Genomic DNA, 27007 nt, shown 5'->3' with positions numbered 1-27007 from the left:
ACTTCCTTTCTTTATAAATTACCCAGTCTCTGGTATGTCTTTATTAGCAGCATGAAAACTTCCTAATACAACAGAGTTTATTCATGTCTTGTGACAGTGACTGTGTGGGCTTTCTTCTTGACTTTTCCCCCTCTGCGCATCTTTGCCGTGGTTTATTTGTGCATATATTAGACAACAATTAGAGGGATATAGGGCAGTATTAAGAGCACACAGCTATTAAGACTAGACTGCCTGTGTCCAAGTCTCAGTCATGTCAGTAGCTAGCTGTGTGACCTCAGGCAAGTAACTTCACCACTGTGACCCAGCTTCTACATCTGAAAAATGGGGACAACAACAGTGATGATAATAGTGCTTCCCTCATAAGGCTCTTTTAAGGATTAAATAATATATAAAGTGCTTGGAAGAGTGCTTGAGACAGTAAAAGCCATGCATGTATTTATTATTATTATTTATGCTTCTATAGACATGAGCTTCAAACACACGTTTCCCTGTTTTACACTCCTATCTGAGCCACTGTCTGGTGTCTCTCTTTCCTGGCACTTTCTGTGGAACGTTCTGCCTGTGTAAACCTGCTCCTCTGTGATCACATATTTGCATTTCTATCTGTCTATTTCATGTGTCTCTATATCCTTGGTTTCTGTGGGTGACTGTCTTTTGCCTTCTGTCTTCATCTCTTCTGTTTTTCTCAGGGCTCTCTTTCTGTGTTTTATTTCATGTGTCCATTACTTTACTTTCCTCCTCTGTTTCGTGCAATGTTCACCTGTTTCTTCTTCTTTTTTTCCCTTGATTTCTGCAGTCTTAGTTTGCTCTTTCTCTTTAACCTCTCCACCTCTCTTCTGCAGGTACCAATAACATCAGAGCTGAAATTTAGAAACCATTTTCTGAGCTCATTAAATAGTTTTCTATTCCCTTTTCAAACATTTATGAGCTTATGAATACAATATTTCCTATGGCTCCCTAAGCGGTAATCAAATTGTTCTTTGCTTGCACAACCACCTATTGATTTTTCTTCCTGTGGTTCAGTGACCCTTTGTAGAGAAAAGATTCCCTTATCTTGCTGACCTTTCTTTCTGGACCGTAGTTAACAACCATTGTTCATCTTTGTTACCTTGTTCAGAGGCTTCTTCCACCTTCTGCTTCTCATCTACATTGTGCTGTCCCAGGAGCAAGAAGAGGACAGGCTGGGGGTCTGGGTCATTCCTTGGCATATCCCCAGAGCCCAGCACAGTGCAAGGCACCCGGGATGCCCTTGATGAATATTTATGAAAAGAATGCTTTCCTCTGGGAGTACTGAGGTTTAGGGGAAGACCAAGAAGAGCATCTCATATCGAGTCATTATCATAACGCCCTGCTGCCTTTGTCATTCTTATTTATTTTTATTTTTTGAGAGGGTGTCTCTGTTGCCCAGGCTGGAGCATGGAGGCACGATCTCAGCTCACTGCAGCCTCCGTCTCCTGGGCTCAAGCGACCCTCCCACCTCAGCCTCCTGAGCAGCTGGGACTACAGGTACCCGCCACCACACCCGGCTGATTTTTGTATTTTTAGTAGAGAGGGGGTTTCACCATGTTGGCCAGGCTGGTCTCAAACTTCTGAACTCGTGATCCATCCGCCTTGGCCTCCCAAAGTGCTGGGATTAGAGGCATGAGCCATTGTGCCCAGGCTGTTCTTTCCACCTACTAAATACATCTCAAGTCTCCTTCCTCCTCTTTTCAACTTTAAAATTACTTGTTTCATGTAGGCCCTTTTAATCTTTAATTAGGTGACTCTAGTAAAAACCTCACAGCCATGTCCCAGCTGGCTTTCCTCCCTCTGATCTCCTTCCACTGCTATCCATCCTATACGACCCAAAGAATTATCTTCAAACACAAGTTTATTCATTCAATGAGGAAATATTGATCAAGTGCCTCCTGTGCGCTGGGTTCTGTGTTAAAAGCTCCATCACAAAACCTCCCCTAACTCCCAGATTGGTTAAGTGCCCCTCCCCTGTGCCGCTCTCATAGCCTCATATTATAGTGAAATGATACTTAAATGCCAGTGATGCTTTGTGTCTGTCTCTCTTAATACACTTAAGCTTCCAGAGGGCAAGGCCCATCCATGTTTTATTCATACTTGTAGTTAATACTTTGCAAATTGTAATACCACAACCTTGGGCCATGGACATCGCTGCTGGCTGCTCAGTGAATGTGGGCTGAATTGCTCTATGTATCGGTCTTTGTCTCAGTCAGCTTGAGCTGCTATCACCAAATGCCATAGACAGGGTGGCTTTAACAACTCACACTTATTTCTCACAGTTCTGGAGGCTGTGAAGTATAAGATCAGGATGCCAGCATGGTTCTGGCAAGCTCTGGTGAGGGCCCTCTGCTGGGTTATAGACAGCCAGCTTCTTCTTTTTTTTTTCTTTCTTTTTTTTTTGACATGGAGTCTTGCTCTGTTGCCCAGGCTGGAGTGCAGTAGTGTGGTCTCCACTTACTGCAACCTCTGCCTCCTAAGTTCAAGTGATTCTCTTGCTTCAGCCTCCCAAGTAGCTGGGATCACAGGTGCCTGCCACCACACTTGGCTAATTTTTTGTATTTTTAGTAGACATCAGGGTTTCACCTTGTTGGCCAGGCTGGTCTCGAACTCCTAAACCTTGTGATCTGCCCGCCTCGGCCTCCCAAAGTGCTGGAATTACAGGCATAAGCCACTGCACCTGGCCCCAGCTTCTTACTCTAACCTCACATTCATCAGAGCTCCACCTTCATGACCCTAATCACTTCCCAAAGACCTCACCTCCTAATACCATCACACTGGGGCTTTGGGTTTCAACATATTTATTTTGCAGAGACACAAGCATTCACTCCATATCAGTCCTCATTCTATATCTTGAAGCTACAGAAGTTAAATCTAAGTATTCCTTTACCTTATGGTCCTTAAAATATTTGAAAAGAGCTGTTGAATCCCCCGAATCTGCTCTTCCCCAGCTGGGATGTTATTAGTTCTTCACCTACCATGGATTTCAATCTGTTCCCTACAGACAAGCCCTGGTTTGTCAATTGCCTTTGAAAGTAAGCTTCCACAACAGACCCAAGCACACTAGGTGTGGTTTTGAACATTATAGAGTAGTATGTATCTCTCTCTTCCCTTTGTAGCCATGATTCCTTTAAATATACAATTTCAGATCACACTTGAATTTTGGAAAGCCAATGCACCCTGCTGGGTTCTAGAAAGTCAAGTGAAAGCCTGTAAATCTTCTTGCCTTCAATGGCCTCTAACCAGAGATGACTTGTTCTCAATCTGTAACACCAAAGTATTCTTTCTCTTTCACCTTGTCCAGGCCTTGCCTCCCATAGCTGCACAACACAAGCCCACAGGCAAACACACAGACTCCTGCAAAGTCTAGAGCAGTCACTGGGACATGAAGACTGTGTGTGGAGGCTGGGCAGCTGGGGTGCAGGGGGTGGGTCTTCTACACTACGTGACAGCAATGGAAAGGCCCCTTGCGCCCAGAAAGCTCTTTTATTGTTTGTTAAAGAAGTTCTTCCAAATACGAACTTGAGAAATCTAGAAAAATATTTTGGGTTGTAAGATACAGTGGCTCAGATAAGAACATTTTAATTTCCCCCATTGCACACCATGGTTTTGTTGGAAATAAATTTTCGGTGCTGCAAAAAAAATAGCACTCCAACATAAATTTTCTCGGCAAGGCAATTTTACTTCTACAGAAGGGTGTGTCTCATGAAGGGAGCAATGGCGAGAGCACACCTGAACAAGGGAGGGGAAGGGGTTCTTATCTCTGACACAGGTAGCTCCTACTGCTGTGACATTCCCCTATTGGCTAGGGTTGGACCACACAGTCTAAGCTAATTCCGATTGGCCGTTTTAAAGAGAGCAGGGGTATGAGCCAGAGTGGCGGGGTGAGCAGTTTTGGCAGGAAAGACAGTTACGGAACAGGTGACTAAAGGTGACACAGGTCAGAGCAGGTGACCAGGGGTGACTCAGGACGGAGCAGGTGACCGGGGTGACTCAGGACGGAGCAGGTGACCAGGGGTGACTCAAGATGGAGCAGGTGACCAGGAGTGACCCAGGACGGAGCAGGTGACCAGGGGAACAGATGTGAACTACTGATTAGAACTGGTGGGAAGGTTGTTTACTGAAACTACGGGCAAGGAGACGAAGAGAACAAGGAAGTTAAACTTTAAAATGGAGAACAAAGAACTGAACATACTGACATACTGATTCTTTGAAGAGAAACTTAGAACTCACTGTATTTAACACTTCTTTGCAGTGCAAGCCCTGGCAGTGGCTTTGAGAGGAGTAGTTTGAATTCTGGGTTTGAATCTTTGCTTTGCTACTTACTGCCTTACAAGTCATCTTTCGAAACCTTTTTATTTTCTTTCCTACTGGATCACAAACACTATAAAGGCAGAGACAATGCTTAATTTATTGACCAGTGTGTAGCCAGCACTTGTCATAGAGCTCAATATTTAATAGGTGCTAAATAAATATGAATGAGTGAATGAATGTGTCATATGTGACCTTCTTAACTTTATGATCCTAAGTTATCCTCATCTGTAAAATGAGAATATTAATTGCATCTATTTTGTAGGGCTATTGTAGGGTTTAAGTGAAATGATCTATGTAAAATATTTAGCATGCAGTGAGAATGCACTAAATGTTGGTTATTGTTATTATTGGTCAACCATGAATTACATGTCACATGAGGCAAGAAGAGAGGCAAAAAAGGGGGCATCAACAGGAGAGAGGCAAGTGCTGGATTGTTGGCCTATGTATGTTATGTTTTCCTGAAGAGAAAGAAATGTGGCCGTTTTAGAAATGGTTTGGATGGTAAATAAATCCTTTGACTTTCTGCTGTGCTTACATTTTAAAACTCTTTTTCCTAGGACCCTCATTAGAATCACAGAGAATGAATTCTGGAAAGGTAGCTCTTTATCAATACCCGGAAAGTGCCTGCAGCCTCTACCTTACAGGAACTTTTTCACATCTCATTAGAGAGGTTCAGAGTTTAATAAACAGAAGAGGTGCCTGGGAGCCATGGGTTTGCGCCTTCAGGTCGTTAGCCAAGGTCTGTGAACTGTAAGCCTTAAGTAGTTGTTAACACTTCATGGAAATCCAGGAAGCACTGCATTTAGAACTGAAGAAGAATTTTGACCTGAGACTTGAAACAAATAAAAACAAACAAACAAAAGAAACAGAAAAAGAAAATAGCACCTACAGTGAAAAAAAAAAAAGGAATTTTTACAATTTTAATAAAGATCCCTTTCCCAAAAGGAATTTGTAATACAAAAATGATTTGACATCTGGATGCAAAGGTGATTTTGCAGATTTTCGATTTTATCTTTATAGATCCAGGTGAAAAGCATTAAGTCAGATTCTCCCAGAACCAACCTACTCCTGGAAAGTTAAGCATTTTTCAAAGTGTATGAACTCTCCTGAATTCTAGAACTCGGTGCAGTATAGAAAGTCTCAATTCTTTCTTTGGGGGATGCCACATGGATGAGCAGTGTATTCTCTTTTGAACCTGGGTTGCATGGAGGAAATTGTTGAAGGTAGAACGCAGCAAGGTTTAGACTCTTATCAAGCCAGAGGCTTCTTTTCAATTCATTTTAGGGCACATTGTTCGGGTCACCTGATAATTCTGCTCCCGTAGGGCAGCTTATACATCTTCCACGTAAAAGGAGAGCCTCAAATGTCTCAGTTATACAGGCTTTGAGGCATTTATATGTACATTGTATGGTAGCCTTTGAATTGAGTCTAGGTAGGTTTTCAGCAAGATGCTACCAGCCCTACTTTGGGAACAACTACCTATGCTATGGTGGTACCATTTTGGGAAGCGTCCAAGGGGAAGAGGCTTAGATAATGATGTTTCCCCAATTACAACACACTCTAGTGTAAACTGTAGAGAAGTGAATGTCAGAACACAAAGGTTTGAGTTGTTTACAAACTGTATGCTTTGGTCATATAACTTACCCTATCTCAACCCCAATTTTCTCATCTTTAAAATGGGAATAATAGCCGGGCATGGTGGCTCACTCCTGTAATCCTAATACTTTGGGAGGCCGAGGCGGGCAGATCACCTGAGGTCGGGAGTTCGAGACCAGCATGACCAACATGGAGAAACCCCTTCTCTACTAAAAATACAAAATTAGTCAGGTGTGGTGGTGCATGCCTGTAATCCCAGCTACTTGGGAGGCTGAGGCAGGAGAATCACCTGAACCCGGGAGACGGAGGTTGTGGTGAGCTGAGATTGTGCCATTGCACTCCAGCCTGGGCGGGAAGAGCAAAACTCCGTCTCAAAAAAAAAAAAAAAAAAAAGAAATAATAGTATTTTCTGCCTCCTTGTGTGCTGTGGAAATCGGGTGGGGGTAATGGCAAAAGTGTACAGTGTTTTACCGGGTTAAGCCTTGTGCCTACTAATCTGGTGGGGATATTTACTGCCATGGAAGGTGAAACCTTACATTATAGACAACTGAGATGTCATGGAAATGGCAGGATTTCTGATGAATACCCACAGTGTCCTTCATTTCTTAATGTATCCTCTTCTTTTTACCCAACAAGGGAGCAACAGCTGTACCCATTATTGTGAACATGTCTAGTTGACTTTAGAGTCACCCAAGATCAGAACTGACTCTGACTTTAGGGGTGATGGGAAATAGCGTAATAGAGATAAAAATTCCATTTTGTTTTGTTTGTTGTAAGCAGCGCAGCTTTATACCAACCAACACTGGCTCTTACTCTCTGTCACATGGATGAGCTGGAAAGTGACAAAGAGCATATGCTTATCACTCCGCCACTGCACACAAAAGCTGGAAAATCCCCTTAGCCTGTGACATCTTAGATTATAATTCTGATATTTTTCCTGGGAGATTATAACTAGTGCTTTGGGGTTGAATGATTGAATGTTTATTTTTGATAGTAAGATCTTCAAAAGTTGCAAGGGGGATGGCTAAACCAACTCTGGTACATCCATACCATGGAATACTACTCCAGCAATAAAGAACAATCTGCTGCTACACAAGGTGTATTAGTCTGTTCTTGCACTGCTCTAAAGAAATACCTGAGATGGGGTAATTTATAAGGAAAAGAGATTTAATTGGCTCACGGTTCTTCAGGCTGCACAGGAATCATGGCTAGGGAGGCCTCAGGAAACTTATAATCTTGGCAGAAGACAAAGAAGAGGCAGTCACATCTTAAATGGCCAGAGCAGGAGGAAGAGAGAGAAGGGGGAGGTGCTACACACTTTAAAACAACCAGATCTCGTGAGAACTCAGTCACTGTCATGAGAACAGCTAGGGGGAAATCCACCCCCATGATCCAGTCACCTCCCACCAGGCCCCTCCTCCAACACGGGATTACAATTCGTCATGAGGTTTGGATGAGGACACAGACCCAAACCATGTCATATGATAGCATATATGAATCTCAAAACACATTTAGGCTGAGTGAAAGAAGTCTTACATAAAAGCACACATGTGGGCCAGGCATGGTGGCCCGCATGTGTAATCCCAGCACTTTTGGAGGCCGAGGGGGGCAGATCACCTAAGGTCAGGAGTTCGAGACAAGCCTGGCCAACATGGTGAAACCCTGTCTCTACTAAAAATATAAAAATTAGTTGGGTATGGTGGCGGGCGCCTGTAATCCCAGCTACTCGGGAGGCTGAAGCAGGAGAATCACTTGAACCTGGGAGGTGGAGGTTGCAGTGAGCTGAGATCTGGCCACTGTACTTCAACCTGGGAGACACAGTGAGACTCCATCTCAAAAAAAAAAAAAAAGCATACATGTGATATAATTCTGTTCATGTACTAGAACAGGAAAAACGAATTTGTGGTGAAAAATCACAAAAAAGTGTCTTCTGGGGCTTGGCGTAGGGTCTGGAGATAGGAAGTGTTTGAAGGTGACATACACTCAGATCTATAATTTACTTTGAATTGCAACAAGTACAACTATAAAATTGGATTAATGGACAGATACACAATAAGGCAAATATAGTGAAAAGTTAATTGTCAAATCTAGCTGCTGGTTATTCAAGTGCTTATTGTTCAGTTCTTTTAAATTTCCTATAGGTTTGGAAATTTTATATGATATTTAAAATACATAATTTCAGAAAAAGGCCCGGTGCGGTGGCTCAGGCCTGTAATTCCAGCACTTTGGGAGGCTGAGGCGGGCAAATCACTTGAGGTCAGAAGTTCGAGACCAGCCTGCTCAACGTGGTAAAACCCCATTTCTACTAAAAATACAAAACATACGCTGGACGTGTCAGTGCACGACTGTAGTCCCAGCTACTCGGGAGACTGAGGTAGGAGAATTGCTTCAACACAGGAGATAGAGGTTGCAGGGAGCCGAGATCCCACCACTGCACTCCAGCCAGGGCAACACAGTGAGACTCTATCTAAAAAAAAAAAAAAAAAAAAATGCAGCAAAAACTCTATTAATGTTTTAAAAAGCATAAGGGGAAATCTGATTTAGTATTTTTGGTGATGCAATATTCTTGTAGGCACTGAATATCCTTAGAGAAATTGTTTACCAAAGGTAAATGAGAATTTATTATGTTGCTTTTTCTCAAAATGCTGGATGAAAGAGCCATTAAAAATTATATACGCGTAAGAATTTCTGAATTTGCAATATGTCACACAAATTTTTATCAAATTAAATGTATAATTAAAAACTACTTAGTATCATTTTTTTGACTACACACCATTTCATTTTCATTTTTTCTCTTTTGTTAATCTCCATGAACCATCTTTTTTAAATAGTAGGTTATAAAATACAAAAAGAAATTATAAGTGGGTGACAGAATCCAATTAAGAAGGATATACCATTTTAATGAATATTTTAACTTATGTAAGGTAACTGATAGGAAGTATTGTTAAAAACCTTAACTTTGAGGTGCAGATATCACCCTTACTTGAGAATTACTGGAATTCAGAAGACTAAATTTTAGATGACATTGACAAATTAGAGCATTGCATTTTTTCAAAAGGGCAAAATTCAGTAGAAACATGTTTGGAAGCTTACTTTGCAGGACCAAATCAAGAATAGAAGCGTGGGCTGAGGAAGGACTATTTCTAATGACTCACTACCGTCAACATTTCTTGCTGAATATTCACTGACTCTTGTCTTACGACTGGATCTGGCTTGGATACAGATTTTTAAGTAATATGGAGAAATAAGTTGAGGTTTAAAGAGAAACAAGATGACTAAAATCATGAAAAACTGGTCCTGTGAGGAAAACCTGAGAGAAGAGAAAATTCTGTAAACTCTTCAAGACTGAAAAAGGCTAAAGCTTTGCTTGATTTCCATTTCCAAGTACGTGAAGTATTTTCATAAGGAGATTCTATGAAAACCGAACAAAGAAAATAGATTTACATTAAAACATAGTTTCATTGTGCAAATGCAGAAATCTCTTTGATTTTAAGGTTGATTAAACCCTGGAACAATTATCAAGAGACTTTAAGGAATCTACATCATTGGAGAATTAAAGAAATGAAATATGAATTCTAAGTGATTCTACATGCACCTGCCGGAGGTTGGGGGTTAACTCAGATGATCCTTGAAAGCACTTCTTAGGTCTACATTCTAATAATAATGTTTCACTCCATGGTAATCATTTTGAAATGTAGCTTGGCATTAATTTATGCTTCGCTGGGCTTTCTATAAGGAATGGCAACTTTAAATTCGCCCCACTTAAAAATTCACTGTATTAGATATTTCTTTTTTTCATTGGACTTGTCTCACAATAAATTATTATGTATTGTTTTAGTGACTGTGATACTGTTCTTAACTTATATTCTACATTTTATAATTATTGTAAAATCATTATGATGAATCCTCTCTTTTTTGTCTTTAGTGTTATAACAGCATCATCAGAAGAAAGTTCGTATTTTTAAAAATGTTATATTCATGGGTATTTTCTATTGGTGAGAAGGTCCCTACATAAGTATGTTTAACTGCTTTACCATTTATCTTGCCAAGTCACCATGCTACAATCCAGGGGCAGTTAGAAGCCTAGTGAGATTTAAAAAAAAAAAACTACCAGGTGCAGTGGCTCTCGCCTGTAATCCCAACACTTTGGGAGGCTGAGGGCGCAGATCACTTGAGGCCAGGAGTTCAAGACCAGCCTGGCCAATATGTTTGGACCCTGTCTTTACTAAAAATACAAAAATTAGCCGGGCATGGTAGCAGGTGCCTTTAGTCCCAGCTACTCAGGAGGCTGAAGCAGGAGAATTGCTTGAACCCAGGAAGCAGAATTTGCAGTGAGCTGAAATTGTGCTGCTGCACTCCAACCTGGGGGACAGAGCAAGATTCTGTTGCAAAAAAAAAAAAAAAAAAAAATGCTTTTGTTGCAATCGCTTTTAATGTTTTTGTCATGAAGTCTTTGCCCATGCCTATGTCCTAAATGGTATTGTCTAGATTTTCTTCTAGGGTTTTTATGGTTTTGGGTTTTACATTTAAGTCTTTAATCCACCTTGAGTTAATTTTTGTATAAGGTGTAAGGAAGGGGTCCAGTTTCCGTTTTCTGCATCTGGCTAGCCAGTTATCCCAGCACCATTTATTAAATAGGGAATCCTTTCCCCTTTGCTTGTTTTTGTCAGGTTTGTCAAAGATCAGATGGTTGTAGATGTATGGTGCTATTTCTGAGGCCTCTGTTCTGTTCCATCGGTCTATCTGTCTGTTTTGGTACCCGTACCATGCTGTTTTGGTTACTATAGCCTTGTAGTATAGTGTGAAGTCAGGCAGCATGATGCCTCCAGCTTTGTTCTCTTTGCTTAGGACTGTCTTGGCTATATGGGCTCTTTTTTGGTCCCATATGAAATTTAAAGTAGTTTTTTCTAATTCTGTGAAGAATGTCAATGGTAGTTTGATGGGAATAGCATTGACCATATAAATTATTTTGGGCAGTATGGCTGTTTTCACAATATTGATTCTTTCTATCCATGAGGATGGAATGTTTTTCCATTTGTTTGTGTCCTCTCTTATTTCCTTGAGCAGTGATTTGTAGTTCTCCTCGAAGAGGTCCTTCACATTCCTTGTAAACTATATTCCTAGGTATTTTATTATTTGTGGCAATTGTGAATGGGAGTTCACTCATGATTTGGCTCTCTGCTTGTCTGTTGTTGGTGTATAGAAATGCTTGTAATTTTTGCACATTGATTTTAAACTAAAGAGCTTCTGCACAGCAAAAGAAGCTAGCATCAGAATGAACAGGCAACCTACAGAATGGGATTTTTGCAATCTACCCATCTGACAAAGGTCTGATATCCAGGATTACAAGGAACTTAAGCAAATTTACAAGAAAAAAAGAATCCCATCAAAAGTGGACAAAGGATATGAACAGACACTTCTCAAAAGACGACATTTATGCAGCCAACAAACATAAGAAGAAAAGCTCATCATCACTGATCATTAGAGAAATGCAAATCAAAACCACAGTGAAATACCATCTCATGCCAGTCAGAATGGCAATTATTAAAAAGTCAAGGAATAGCACATTGGGAGGCTGAGGCAGGCAGATCACTTGAGGTCAGGAGTTTGAGACCAGCCTGGCCAACATGGTAAAACCCTGTCTCTACTAAAAAAATTAGCCAGGCATGGGTGGTGCACACTTGTAATCCCAGCTACTCAGGAGGCTGAGGCAGGAGAATCGCCTGAACCCAGGAGGCAGAGGTTGCAGTGACCCGAGATCATGCCACTGTACTCTAGCGTGGGAGACAGAGCAAGACTGTCTCAAAAAATAAAAAAATAAAGTCAAGAAATAGATGCTGGCGAGGCTGTGGAGAAATAGGAATGCTTTTACACTGTTGGTGGGAGTGTAAATTAGTTCAACCATTGTGGAAGACAGTGTGATGATTCCTCAAGGATCTGGAAGCAGAAATACCATTTGACCCAGCAATCCTATTACTAGGTATATAGGCAAAGAAATATAAATCATTCTACCATAAAGGCACATGTACACATATGTTTATTGTAGCACTGTTTACAATAGCAAAGACATGGAACCAAACCAAATGCCCATCAATGATAGACTGGATAAAGAAAATATGGTACATATACACCATGGAATACTATGCAGCCATAAAAAGGAATGAGATCACGTCCTTTGCAGGGACATGGATGAAGCTGGAAGCCATCATCCTCATCAAACTAACACAGGAACAAAAAACCAAACACCACATGTTCTCACTTATAAGTGGGAGTTGAACAATGAGAACACATGGACACAGAGAGGGGAACATCTCACACTGGTGCCTGTTGGAGGCAAGGGGAGGGAGAGCATTGGGACAAATACCTAATGTATGTGGAGCTTAAAACCTAGATGATGGGTTAACAGGTGCAGCAAATGACCATGGCACACATGTACCTATGTAACAAACCTGCACATCTGCATATGTATCCTGGAATTTAAAGTAAAATAATAAAAAAAAAACTAAAAAAGAAATCAAAATAAGATTAAACAAAAGACAAAAAAAGAACAAAAAGAAAGAAAGAGAGTCAGTCCCAATCCTCAAGGGATATAAAGCCTGGAGGACAAAAATCAAAGTCACCTTTGTGCATAATTATCTTCTTTTTGAAAATCAGTTTGGCAAAATCCTCTTTTGCATTGTCCAATGTGGTCTGTATTTTCGGTTTCTTAATCTTATACCTTGGCCTCCTTTTTATTCTTTTCCTTTGCAGAGCAAAACTTGCTTCCTGCTGTGATGCTGTTCAAAACTTTGTTGTTTCTCAGGATAACACTCCAGTTGGGACTAATATGAGTTACGAGGTGGAAAGCAAAAAAGAAATCCCAATTAAGAAGAACATTTTTCATATGTTTCCAGTGGTGAGTAAAGATTTGTGGTGGGTTATTTGTGTTACCATTCCAGGTGAATTTTCTTTTACTTTAAGCTGTAACTTACAATTATGGTGGAATCAATTAAAATACCACATTGTTATGTTGTATAAAATTTAGATAGTGGGCCATTTTTAAAAGGTCCATTTTGAATGCAGTGTGGCTCTGTAGGGAAGGATTATTTATCTCTTAAATGATAAGCTCTTCCAGTCCTGAGTCTTCCAGACTCTTCTTTGAATGAGATGAGACACTTGGGCTCCCTGCTTAGTAATTACTAAGGCTTGTGAAGACGGCCATTTTTCACCTCTAGTAAGATTCTTCCAATTGTCAGTTGTGGTGACTAAATCAATTCCTTCACAAGGAACGGTGCGTTTATGTGGCTCATCTTTGGGAAGTAAATATGTAAGAATTTATAGTCAATAAACGTACCCAACATAAGATAGAGATTGTTGTCTGCTGTGTTCACTGATATATCCCAAACTCCTAGAACATTTCCCAGTACATATATGCACTCACTACCTATTCTTAAAATTAGAAAAATGAGTAATGATATGATACAAAACCACTTCACACAGTAAGGAGAAACTCGACCCTTAATGCAAATCCACACTTGGGGAAGTTTTGGTTCTGAGGAACACAAACATCTCATTGCTTATAAACATACACTCTCCAGCATCTTTCTATGATTCCACTAAAAAACAATTAGGCCATATCGAGATGGTCAAAATAGGATCCCTCTATATATGCAGTATACTAACTGTAGGATATGAGATTCTTACAGTTTTCTTTTGTTGGAGCTTTGACCTCTTTCAGCTAAATTTTGTTGCTCATGTAAATTGTTCCAATTTTTTTTATATTAGGATTCAGAGGAAGAATAACTTGCTGAGCATGAGTGAGAAATAAATATAAAATGATAGAAAAAAATACTGTAAATTTTCTGGAAGAAAAAGGGCACAAAAATATAACTTATAAAGCTTTCTCATGATGCCCTGAAATGACCAGTGATTGAAAAGATGATAAGGAAAGAGTATTTATCTTTTCTATCAGGGAAAGCCTTGGAAAGTTTGACAGTGAGCCCTTTCACTCATTCATCCATGCAGGTTTTGCCAGTGTCTGCCATGTTTTCGACTGACCAGAACAGAGGAGAGGCAACTACTTTACTCTCATTTGGTACTTTGAAAGGATTACCTTAATATAGGCCTGATAATGATGTATGCAACTGGGAACTGCATCCGCTTTCCAAATTTATACTGATTTTCTTTTTTAAACTGGGGAGAGGAAATTCTGCAGTCAACACAGCAGCAATTGCAGAGCCAAGTCCCTTTATTTGTGTTGCTTCAGCCTTCTCCTTTCATGGACGGGGCTTGTGGTGGAGATGTCTTCTTTCCCACGTTGCTTTACTCTGCCCTGCTACATGAAACTCTCCAGGATGAAGTGCTGGGCACACAAGAAGATTGCATTAAATGTTTTAATGAAATGATATGGAGCCACTTCCTCCACAAACTTTGCAAGTTTCTTGCAGAGAAAAAAATAAAAGTTGATTTTCAACCAGAGTGGGCAATGAGCAGGCAGTGGAGCGTGCACATTTGCATTTTCTTAGGAGGTTTATTTAAGGAAATGTTGAGATTTGTAGTTTATTTAAATTCATACTGAACATGAGATACCAAAGCATATAGATGTTTTCCTCCCAGTTGACCAAGAAACCAGAGAAAAACATTCCTTATTGTGAATGCATAATTTGAGACATGTTTCCTTCAGTAATCTTTCCTACTTTATACCATAATGAGCCTATTTGCATTTTTGCATCCTACCCTATCTATAAAATTCAGAATTTATGATGGCACCATTTAGTAGATACTGGCTGAAGCCATCTTGAGCTAGAAGTTCAGTGACATGAAATAGCCTGAGGTATCTAGGAACCATTCATTTAAGAGCCAGTCACTCTGCTAGCCATTGCAGATATAACAAGGAATAAGATATATAACTATACATAATTATCATTTTAATCCATGGAATTGTGAGAAACGATAATATGTAGTGGTTTAGAGCAGGTACTCTGGAGCAAACTGTCTGGGTTCCTATTCCAGTTCTGCCACTTTCTAGCTGTTACTTGGACTCATGCCTCCATTTTCCCATCTGTAAAATACTCAAAAGGTTGCTGTGTAGGCTAAATGTGCTAATAAAGTATGTACTTGAAATAGTGCGTCTTGCCTAAAAAACGCAATATGACTTTTACATTTCAAAGACAAACCTACAGAGAGAGTTGTACTGAAACCGAGTTTCTCTGCTAGTTGGGCAGCTCCCAGAGCCAGCATCAGGGGCAGACAGCAGTCACAGCGGTTCTGGGGCATCTTCTATCACTCTGGGCTGCTCAGAACCACATCGGCCCTGGGCTGTTGCCAGTGGGGCTGGTAAACTGACTTTGGCAAGGGCGATGTGCCTTGATTTTGTAAACTTTGCCAAGTTCAGTGGTGTCAATACCCCCACCCTGAACAATTTTTAGTTACCAATGGTTTAAAAAACCAGCTCACAAAATTCCTGAATATTTACCAGTGGCCCCTTCAATGGTTACAGGCCAGGGTCAGATTCGTTCTGCGCATGTGCAGTAAATTAATTGCCGTGATACCGGTTTTGCAAAAGAAATAAGATTTATTCACAAAGCCGCCTAGTGAGAAGGTGGGATAGCTTGTTGAAAGCCCATGAGATGGATATTGAAAGCTGTGCACATTGCACTATGCAAGATCGGGAGGGAAAAATGAGGGGAAATTAAAAGATAATTAACAGACTCTCTGCTCTTGAGGACTTACACCTTAATCCTACAGACAAAATCGGTAGATCAGGACGTCATCACTGGGAAGCATGAGCTGGCACCCTGGCTGTGGGCTCAAGGTCACATTATTATTACTGCATGGAAAGTGACGGGGAAAGAGAAGGAAAGTGCACCAATGAATTGAAAAGTTAGATTTCAAGATGCAGAGAACTTGGGGAAAATAGGAAACCTTCTGGGGTAAGCAGGCCGGGTCCTAAAAGGAATAAAAAAGATTCAGGTCTTGGAAATTAATTTGAAATATGTCAGTCCAGTTGGTAGGTCTCCCTGAAGCACGCTGGCTGGTCATTCGCAGAGACGGCAGGCATAAATCTAATGCCTTACTGAGCCTGAAGGTCTAACTATTTAAGAAGCACAGGAAATTTTTGCTAAATCGCCTATTAATTTTATGCCTTAGAATAGATTTAATGCTGCTTCCTAATTTCTTTATTTTCTCTTTCTTGCTGAAAATGTCCTTGTTTATCAGAAAGGCAGAATATGGGGTTTTTCCATTCTAGTTTTTTTCCTTAATTATGTGATGAAAAATACATGATACTGTATTTTGTATTATTACATTATGCTGTGTATCCTATGATGTCTATTTCTCTCAAGATAAATGAAACTTAGGTTCACATAATGATTTATTTTATTTTATTTTACTTATACGTTTTTTAAAATTTAAGAAACAGGGTCTTGCTCTGTCGCCCAGGCTGGAGAGCAGTGGTGCAATCATGGCTCAAAGCAGCCCGGAACTCCTAGGTTCAAGTGATTCCCCTACCTTAGCCTCCCAAGCAGCAAAGAGTACTGGCGCTCTTCACCAAACTCAGTCAATTTTTCTACTTTTTGTAGAGACAGAGTCTTGCTTTGTTGCCCAGGCCCATCTTAAAATCTTGGCCTCAAGTGACTCTCTCACCTCAGTCTCCCAAAGTGCTGGGATTACAGATGCGAGCCACTGCACCCGGCTGGTTTTTTGTTGTTGTTGTTGTTGTTGTTGTTGTTGTTTTTGAGACGGAGTCTCGCTCTGTCGCCCAGGCTGGAGTGCAGTGGCGCAATCTCAGCTCACTGCAAGCTCCGCCTCCCGGGTTCACGCCATTCTCCTGCCTCAGCCTCTCCGAGTAGCTGGGACTACAGGCGCCCGCCACCACGCCCGGCTAATTCTTTTTTTGTATTTTTTAGTAGAGACGGGGTTTCACCGTGGTCTCGATCTCCTGACCTCGTGATCCGCCCGCCTCGGCCTCCCAAAGTGCTGGGATTACAAGCGTGAGCCACCGCGCCCGGCTGTTGTTTTGTTTTGGAGACGGAGTCTCATTCTGTTGCCCAGGCTGGAGTGCAGTGGTGCCATCTTGGCTCACTGCAACTTCCGCCTCCTGGGTTCAAGCAGTTCTCCACCTCAGCCTCTCGAGTAGCTCGGATTACAGGCACCCACCACCACGCCCAGCTAATTTTTTCTGTATTTTTCGTACAGACAGGGCTTCACCATCTTTGCCAGGCTGGTCTTGAACTCCTGACCTTGTGATCCACCCGCCTTGGCCTCCCAAAGTGCTGGGATTACAGGTGTGAGCCACTGCGCCCAGCCCCGGCTGGTTTTTTATACTAAGTCATAATAAGTTGATTAGTAAACTGGGCTGCTGCTTTTTCTTGTTCTTATTCTTCTCCTTAGCATGTATAAAGAGTCAAGTTACTAGAATTAAGCTGTTGTCTATGGTTCTAAAATTAACGGTATTTCATGGTAGTTTTCCACTTTCTCCTGCTAGTCCCAGCCTTTTGTGGAATACCCTTATAATCAGTGTGCAGTGGTCGGAAATGGGGGAATTCTGAATAAGTCTCTCTGTGGAAATGAAATAGATAAATCCGACTTCGTTTTTAGGTAAGACCTGTCAAATTGGTTTCTTTGAAACAAAAGATCAGTTGAGTATTTCAGAGGGGGATAGTGTAAAGATATCTGTTGTATATTTTCACCTTTGAGCTCTGTTACAAAAGTCTACTAATTACCCGGGAAGGTTTTCCTGAAGTGTTATATGGCTCATGAGTTCCTCAGAATGTCAGTACCAGAAGAATCAAAATGTGCTATGTTTATATATGTTTAGGAAACTCTGGGTGAAGTTGTGGTGAAAGAGGGTTTGGTAGTGCAGGACCTTTCAGAGCGTTCAGGATGTTAATGGGTACTATGGCTACCTTGGGAGGCCTCCGGAGGGCAGCATGTCTCAGACCCACCTGACCTTGAAGATCTTTTTTTTTATTTGTTTGTTTGTTTTTGTTTAACAGAGCATTTCAAGAATGTTTTGTTCTTAGACAATACTTGGGAAAATGCTGATCAAGACATTTTTCAGCCCTGCAAACTATATCATTATTTCATTTTCTGGCTTGCAATTTAAAAAACAAATTTGTGCAGCTTCTAAGTTCTGGTTTTTTAAAATGTTTTCTATCTGAGTATCAGCTAGCATGCAAAAATAGAAACAAAATGGTTTTTCTGCGTGCCTTGTACTAATAAGCCATACCAAAGCATCTCCACTGTCTCAGTGTAATGGAAAGGTAATTCATCCTTCTGAGGATGGGTTTCAACTGAAATGCACCTTTTCCAAGACTAAGTGGAAGTCTGGTTCTTCCTGTTTTAGGAGCACTGATTTCATACATCAGAGGAGATGCTTTGATCCCTCTTGATTTAATGCTGCCCTTTTAAGCAACTGAAAAAGAAACAGGGTTTCTAGTAAACAGCTCCCTCCCAATTTTAATCTCATTTTTAAATTTTGTGCTGCAGGTAATGATGAAGCCACAATAGACCCGACAGTGCAACAATTATTGAATGTGTTCTTCATGATTAGTGTTAAAATGGCCAATATCTGAATGGTTTACCCATTTTGTTCAAGTACTCAGTGTGAAAAAGCCATAAGGAAGATAATTCTTCTTGCAGTAGACTTTTTATAGGCTTAAAATTCCCAAAACATCTGTGATAAGGATCAGGCCTAAACATTCATTATACTTTATAGCAAGTATAGGCAATAAAATACGTTTTAATTTAAAACCCAGAAGAAAAATATCTCAGCAGATATTTCATTTATAATTCTAAAATAACTGTCTGTGTTTCTAGATTCCACATTTGCTGATGACAGGTATTTTCCTGAATATAGAATTCCCTTTAAAACTAGCCATTCGAACTGAAAGGCAAAATGAGGGCTAGACGTGTTTGGTGTCATTAAAATATATTTAATTTTTTTAAGCCTGTGCTTATTTTGGTGCTTCAGGTTGATAGTTCATAAAACAAACTTTTATTTTTCATTTCAAGAGATTCGGAGCTGTGAATTAAGCGTGTGAGGAACAAAAATAGGCAACGACTATATATACTACTGCTATACATGACTATACCAGTTTATATATACACATATATATATTAGAGTAGTAGTAATATATATAATCACATATATATTACAGTAGTAGTAATGTATAATCACATATATATATTAGAGTAGTAATAATATATAATCACATATATACTATAGTATACTGTAATACATATAATCCAGTAGTATTTATATATTACATGTTAGCTATACATATAATACATATGTATGATAAATATATAATACTCTATTATAGATAGTATGTAATATATTGTATATTGCATAGTATATAATAGTATATTGTACACTATATAATATACTATATAATACAGTATTATATGTAATTATATATGTATAATATGCATACATTACATATGTACATATTATATAACAATATGCATACATTTTACACATCTATAATAGCATATATACATATATTCTGTATAAAATTATATAACAGTATTAAATGTAATTATACATATATAATATATATGTATAATATATACATATTATATATACATATATAATAAATACAATTATATAACAGTATTATGTGTTATATATGTATAGGTATACATATTATATATTACATATTATATACATATATGTTATATATGTATAATATGTAGGCATATTATGTATTACATATTATATATACATGTTATATATAATATACATAGATCACATATATACATATTATATAACATACTAATATTACGTATAATATATAATCTATAATATGTATGCATGTACATGTATAATAACATATAATGCTGTTATATAATTTAAATGTAACATATATGTATATATGTATAGTACATCATGACCCATACTACTGTTTGTGTGTGTGTGTGTGTGTGTGTGTGTACTCTATATTCAGGAAAATACCTGGCATCAGCAAAAATAGAACCTAGAAACACGGGCATTTTAGACTCATAAATTAAATATATTCTGAAATATTTTTCTTTTAAGTTTTAAGCCAAAACTTATTGTATTTTGTCTATAAAATACCCTTCCCTATGGAGTCTCCTATGATATTCTCCTAGAAATCACTTTTGACTATTCAGAAGAATATGAGACTGTTCTAGAAAGGACATTTGTTGTGGGAGGCCCACTACTGAGATCATCTTTATGGCCTAGTACCTATGATTAATCTTTATCATTTAATATTTATTATTAATATTTGATTCATATTTATTTTACCAAGGTGCCGTATTTATTTTATTTTCTGACATAGCTTTTATGTCAATGAGGGAAGTTCATGTTTCGTTCATTCATGTGTTTTATAGGACATGGTACAGCTTATTTCATTTTCAGTCATGTTATAGACCACATCAACTTTGAACAACCTTCCTTAGGAAGCACTCAAAGATGCTCCCTTTTTATGTTTAGCCTTACTACTTGAAATTCAGTAAATGATATTTAGAAAGTCATAACCAATTTTTCCTTTTTTGTGACAAGAATATAATTACTCAAAATTAGAATTCTTAATTTGTTTTCCAATTTAAAAGCAAATTAGTACTCAAAGGAAGATGAGAACATCAGTATGAAAACATCACTATAAGAACATTAGGATTTTATTTATTAACACCATAATTTGGCAGCAAAACTATCCACATGGGAATCAGGAGGTTTTGATTTTTTTAATTTAGTCTTTGCTTCTGGCAGACTGTATAACTTTAGTCACAGTACATCAAGTTTTTAAGAATATGCAAATTGGTGATCATACCACTATGGGAACATAATCAATAGAAATAATATAAATAACAATTTTAATAAAAGAATTAGGAACTCTTTTAAACTTAGACAAGGTGTAATTGTCATTTCTGGTTTTGATACTTATAAAAGTCATTATCCATATTGAAAGCATTTATCAAATTGTATATTTTAGCCAGGCACGGTGGCTCATGCCTGTAATCCCAGCACTTTGGGAGGCCAAGGCAGGTGGATCACTTGAGGTCATGGGTTCAAGACAAGCCTGGCCAACGTGGTGATACCCTATCACTACTAAAAATACAGAAATTAGCTTGGTGCATGCCTTTAGTCCCAGCTACTCAGGGGGCTGAGGCAGAAGACTTGCTTGAATCTGAGAGGCGGAGCTTGCAGTGAGCCCAGATAGCACCACTACACTCCAGCCTAGGCAACAGAGCGGGACTCTGTCTCAAAAAAAAAAAAAAAAAAAAAAAAAGTGTATATTTTACACAACATTGAAATGTCAACTAAGAACTGAGTAATTACTAAAGTAAATAATTTAAAAAAGAAACCAAATGGATTCTGAGGGTCTCTTAATAGCAATGATTTCTCCAACATAAGGACAATTACTATAGATTGTGTGTGTGTATGTGTGTGTGTGTGTGCATATGTGTGTATACAATCTTTTTTCTAAAAGTTCTATTTTGAAAATGATTTTCTTTTCAAATTTCAGGTGTAACCTCCCCCCAACCACAGGAGATGTTAGTAAAGATGTTGGCAGTAAAACAAATCTTGTGACTATAAATCCTAGTATCATAACTCTGAAGTAAGTAGCTGCAAGTTACATAACTGATCAAGAACATTTTTTCATTGTTCAACATGTTTCTCAGCTTAAGCACTAATCTTGTTGCTGAGACTGACTTGCAATACAGGTGGAATGAGTTTCTGGAAAAATATATAAGAATTCATTTGCAGATTATGGCATTCTATCAAGGTTGTTTTTCATAAGAGTTATGACTCAGTTGTACTTCCAATGTCATAAGCTAATCAAATGAGAACGTATTTATTTCTTCATCTCGTTTAACAATAATGAAGCCACTTTTTTCCATTTTCTTTTAGAGTGTTAGCATTACTCTTCTATCTTGGTAGCACTTTCTTGATAAAACTTACTCTATTTAGAAACTTCAGAGAGTAAGGGCTAAGACAACCTGGCAAAATAGTTATCACGTTGGAGAGTTTATTACTAAAAAATAATTACCATCTTTCATTTCTGCAATGTAACTACCATAAAATTGTTGGCTAATAAATAATCTTATACAAAGTTTCTACTCCATTGTTTTCATCAAAAGTGACTGATAAGCATTAGTAATAGAATATGTTTGTGCTAATAGTTATAGCATCTCTTGAAAGAAAAAAATAAATATTGAACTTGCCTTTCAAAGCATATTTTCTAAACACTCACAATTATACTTACAAGGATACTAAGTTATTTAAATCATACATATAGATACTACAATGTGTGGAGGAAATTTTTAAAAATAACCTATACGTATATCTATATTCGCATTTATTTTAAATCTTCTTTCCCTCTTTCCTTCCTTCTTTCCTCCCTTCCTTCCTCCCTCCCTCTCTTCCTTCCTTCCTCTCTCCCTCTCTTCCTTCCTTCCTCTCTCCCTTTCTTCCTTCTTTCCTCCCTTCTTCCTCCCTCCCTTTCTTCCTTCCTTCCTCTCTCCCTTTCTTCCTTCTTTCCTTCCTTCCTCTCTCCCTTCCTTCTTTCCTTCTCTCCTTCCTTCCTTCCTTCCTCCCTCCCTTTTCTTCCTTCCTTTCTTCCTTCCTTCCTCCCTTTCTTCCTTCTTTCCTTCCTCCCTTCCTCCCTCCCTGCCTTCCTCCCTCCCTCCCTTCCTTCCTCCCTCCCTTCTTCCCTTCCTTCTTTCCTTCCTTCCTCCCTTCATCCCTCCCTCCCTTTTTCTTTCTCTTTCTCTTTCCTTTCTTTCTTTTCTTTCTTTCCGTATTTCTTTTTCTCTTTCCTTTTCTTTCTTCCCTTTCTCTCTCTTTCTCTCTCTTTACTTCTTTCTTCCCTCTTTCTCTCTTTCTTCCCTCTTTCTCCCTTCCTTCCTTCCTTCTTTCCTTCCTTCCTTCTTTCCTTCTTTCCTTCCTTCCTTCCTCCCTCCCTCTCCTTCCTCCCTCCCTTCTTCCCTTCCTTCCTTCCTCTCTCCCTTCCTTCTTTCCTTCCTTCCTCTCTCCCTTCCTTCTTTCTTTCTCTTCCTTCCTTCCTTCCTCCCTCCCTTTTCTTCCTTCCTTTCTTCCTTCCTCCCTTTCTTCCTTCTTTCCTTCCTCCCTCCCTCCCTTCCTTCCTGCCTCCCTCCCTCCCTTCCTTCCTCCTTCCCTCTCCTTCCTCCCTTCCTTCTTTCCTTCTTCCCTTCCTCCCTCCCTCCCTCCTTTTCTTTCTTTCTCTTTCCTTTCTCTTTCTCTTTCCTTTCTCTTTCCTTCTTTTCTTTCTTTCCTTCTTTATTTCTTTCTTTCTCTTTCCTTTTCTTTCTTCCCTTTCTCTCTCTTTCTCTCTCTTTACTTCTTTCTTCCCTCTTTCTCTATTTCTTCCCTCTTTCTCTCTTTCTTCCCTCTTTCTCCCTTCCTTCCTTCCTTCCTCTCTCTCTCTCTTTGTCTCACTTTGTCACCCAGGTTAGAGTGCAGCAGTGCAATCACAGGTCACTGCAGCCTCAAACTCCTGGGCTCAAGGGATCCTCTCACCTCAGCATCCCAAGTAGCTGGGACTACAGGCATGCACCACCGTTCCCAGCTAATATTTTTATTTTTTATAGAGATGTGGCGCGGGGTCTCGCTATGTTACCCAGGCTGTTCTCAAACTCCTGGCCTCAAGTGATGTTCTCGCCTCAGCCTCCCAAAGTGCTGACAAGCATGAGCCTCTGTGCCCGGTCTATTTTAGGTTTTCTAAAGGAAACTTATAATGAAATATGTGCAAAAGGTGCACAAATCATAAGCGTGCAGCTCAATGAATTTTTTTAAATGTATTGATATGCATACTATGCTTGAAAAAATATTTTATCATTATACATTGGGAAGGTGTTTCAATAACAAAAAGCAACTTTAGGAAAAATTAATGAATAAGAATAGAAAATAACACAAGAAATGTCTGTTCAGTAAGGATATAGCCCAGTAAGAAAGTAGAAATTGAAAGGATTCTAAGAAAGAGAGATGAAGATCTAGTCGTTGATACTGACATGATGCTTTCTTGAATGAGTTTTCTCTGAGTCCACATTTTATCTGTTTTATATACAGTACACAAATCATTCAGTTTTTTGATCAATGGTAAATTCAGCTTTATGTTATCAAAACTGCTACTTTGATTATTATTCTTGGGATTACTATAATTTTTTTTTAATTTGGCAGATATGGGAACTTAAAGGAAAAAAAAGCCCTATTTCTGGAGGACATTGCAACCTATGGAGATGCATTTTTTCTTCTGCCAGCATTTTCCTTCAGGGCCAACACGGGTACCTCTTTTAAAGTGTATTACACGCTCGAAGAGTCTAAAGCAAGACAAAAGGTTCTATTTTTCCATCCCAAGTACCTGAAAGATCTGGCCCTTTTCTGGAGAACTAAAGGTGTGACTGCATACCGCTTGTCCACCGGCTTGATGATCACAAGTGTTGCAGTGGAACTGTGTAAAAATGTGAAGCTGTATGGATTCTGGCCCTTCTCTAAAACTGTAGAAGACACACCTGTCAGCCATCACTATTATGACAACAAGCTACCTAAACGTGGTGTCCATCAGATGCCCAAAGAATACAGCCAGATCCTCCAACTTCACATGAAAGGAATCCTCAAGCTGCAATTTAGCAAATGTGAAGTCGCCTAAACAAAGTATCTTAAAATGGGAATAATTTTAACATAATGCAGTAGGTGATTAACAATGTCTCCAAACACCAAAGGAGGTGGCTACAGAGTATTCTAAGATGAACCCCAAAATTTGGTTTGACCAAAGCTTCCCCACTCATTTTGCAACGATGGCAAATCATTCAATCCTTCTCATCTTCATTTTTTCTCCTGATAACATGGACACCATGATATCTGACTCATACAAATTTTTATAATTTATGAAAATTATTGGCATGGCCTTTGGTGTGAGGTAGGGACTCAAAGAATATTTCTTTGTTACTATTTATACCAGCCATCTCCACCTTCACCAGACCGATAATAAAAGTGTGCTTTCTTGGAGGTCTCTTCTAAAGAGAATAGCTGCATTACCAGTATCCATTGGATTTCTTTCTGTGGCAGGTCTCTATCAATAATATCCTTCCCATTTTTCTGTCTCAAAGACTGCATGCAAGAATATTATATTCTTAAGCAAAAAATTCTTGATCATTCAGGAATGAAATTCTTCTCTGAGTATGGCAGTATGCCTGCTTCTGATTAAATTCACTTTTAATAGTAGCTGTGATGATATTTTGGTTGCATTTAAGCCATTTATTTTCCTCTCATGTCTACATTTTTTCATCACTTAATAATTTTATTTTAACTTCCTGCCTCATTCTTACACTTTTTTCTCTCTCACTTATATGATGTACTTCAAGGACATGAACAGTTACAATACCCAGTCTTTCTTACCTATTGTCTTGTCTGTGGGGTCACTCACTCAATTTTGTTTTAAAACTACTGTATAACTACTTCATGCCAGGCCCTGCCCCAGGCTCTGTGAGAGGACAAGAAGGATTGTTGCCTCTTGTAGGAGAAAACAGATGTGCATATCATTAATTATGATGGGGTATGATAAGTATTACAATGACAAAAGCTATGAATAAAGTGCTACAAGGAACAGAAGCAGGGATAATTAAATCCATTTCAGTGGCATCTATTTCAATGTACAATAGTCTCCCCTAATCTGCAGATACGGGAAGACCCCCTGTGGATGCCCGAAACCATTGATGATATAAGAAATATGTAATTGATTAGCAAAAGTAACAAAGTATACTGAAATAATTAAACATACAATGTGGGGACTTTATATGCTATTTTAATAAAAATTACATATAGTTAGGACATTTGGAGCTTACTTAAGTTTTTTTCCCATATAATATCCTATCTTAAAAATTTTTCTGTAGAACATCAAGACAGAATCTCTGGTGTCACTGATATGGATTTCAGAAATATTCCAAATGGTGTGAGATCAAACAGCATAATGATACCTATGTTCCAGTAAAAGCTTAGGATAAAACAAATGTTTGTGGGTTTTCTTTTGTGGAGAAAATTGTAGACATTTCCAAGTTAATATATCTGAAGTTTCTGGTTCGACATCTGTGTTGCCATCCTAAAAGCATGTTGGAAATTTTACAACAATCCTACCTAGATTCACATTAGCCAAAAATCTTTGGCTAAACAGACACCTCGAGATTTCATAAAGTGTGTTATAGTCAGAATTGGTGGTAATTAATCTACAAATGTGCAAAATAGTGTTCATAGTTTTTCTTTTTATTTTGATCTTGGTGAAAAACTTGCAGTAACTCACCATTACAGAGCGACAAAAACTGTGACTCATGTTTTATGATTTACATAGCTGATGTGGTGTATTATCGATATCCATATTGTGTCATATTTAGACACATTCATTGTGACACATATAACGTGTGCATTCTTTTTATCTTTTTCTCAAGTGGGTCTATAGTTGCGATTTCACAGCAGATTGGGGTTGTTGGCCATTATTTGAAGCTCTCCTACTCTCTTTCTAGCATAGTCAGTGTGTTGCAGAGAACTAAAGGGAGTGAAAGACACAGTGCCTCATTCAATCCTAACATTTTCTTCCTGGTAGAGCATATATCCCACCTTCCATATATCCTGCTGTGAGGTGCCAATAATGTTCTTTTGTTCCAAAACAGAACATTACTTAGAACTTTCTAAAATACGATAGAACATGAATGTTGACAATACAGCATGTCAGCTATGTAAACTGTAAAACATAAGTCACAGTTCTTTTTGTTCTGTATTGGTGAATCATTGCAAATTTTTCACCAAGAGCAAAACAAAAAGAAAAACTATAAACTCCATCTTGTAGATTTGTAGATTCACCACAATGAAGTCTGGCTGTGACACTCCCAAGAAATCTGTATGTAATCAGCATTGCTTAAATGTTGTTAGATCTAATGTGATCATCTGCTCTTAAAACTCAAGCACATCTAAGGGCATTGAGAATGGAAAGTCTGAGTTCTGGTACTAGACAAGAGTAGCACTTTAGGCCAGGCGCAGTGGCTCACACCTGTAATCCCAGCACTTTGGGAGGCCAAGGTGGGTGGGTCACTTGAGGCCAGGAGTTTGAGACTAGCCTGGGAAACATAG

General features: G+C 38.9%; 1 protein-coding gene across 1 annotated transcript in view; it reads left to right on the top strand.

Annotated features, from left to right (window-relative positions):
- ST8SIA6 (ST8 alpha-N-acetyl-neuraminide alpha-2,8-sialyltransferase 6) overlaps positions 1-24973 on the top strand; it is a 123628-nt gene extending 98655 nt beyond the window's left edge. The window contains exons 5-8 of the mRNA XM_055296681.1: positions 12670-12814; positions 17384-17496; positions 21393-21485; positions 24068-24973. Coding sequence (XP_055152656.1) covers positions 12670-12814; positions 17384-17496; positions 21393-21485; positions 24068-24536 — 820 coding nt within the window. The 3' untranslated portion in view covers positions 24537-24973. The remainder of the gene's footprint in view (positions 1-12669; positions 12815-17383; positions 17497-21392; positions 21486-24067) is intronic.
- Positions 24974-27007: the final 2034 nt, after the last annotated feature.

The sequence above is a fragment of the Symphalangus syndactylus genome, chromosome 10 (genome assembly GCF_028878055.3).
Source record: "Symphalangus syndactylus isolate Jambi chromosome 10, NHGRI_mSymSyn1-v2.1_pri, whole genome shotgun sequence".
NCBI classification, from domain to species: Eukaryota; Metazoa; Chordata; class Mammalia; order Primates; family Hylobatidae; genus Symphalangus; species Symphalangus syndactylus.
This window is presented reverse-complemented; position numbering and strand designations above follow the sequence as displayed.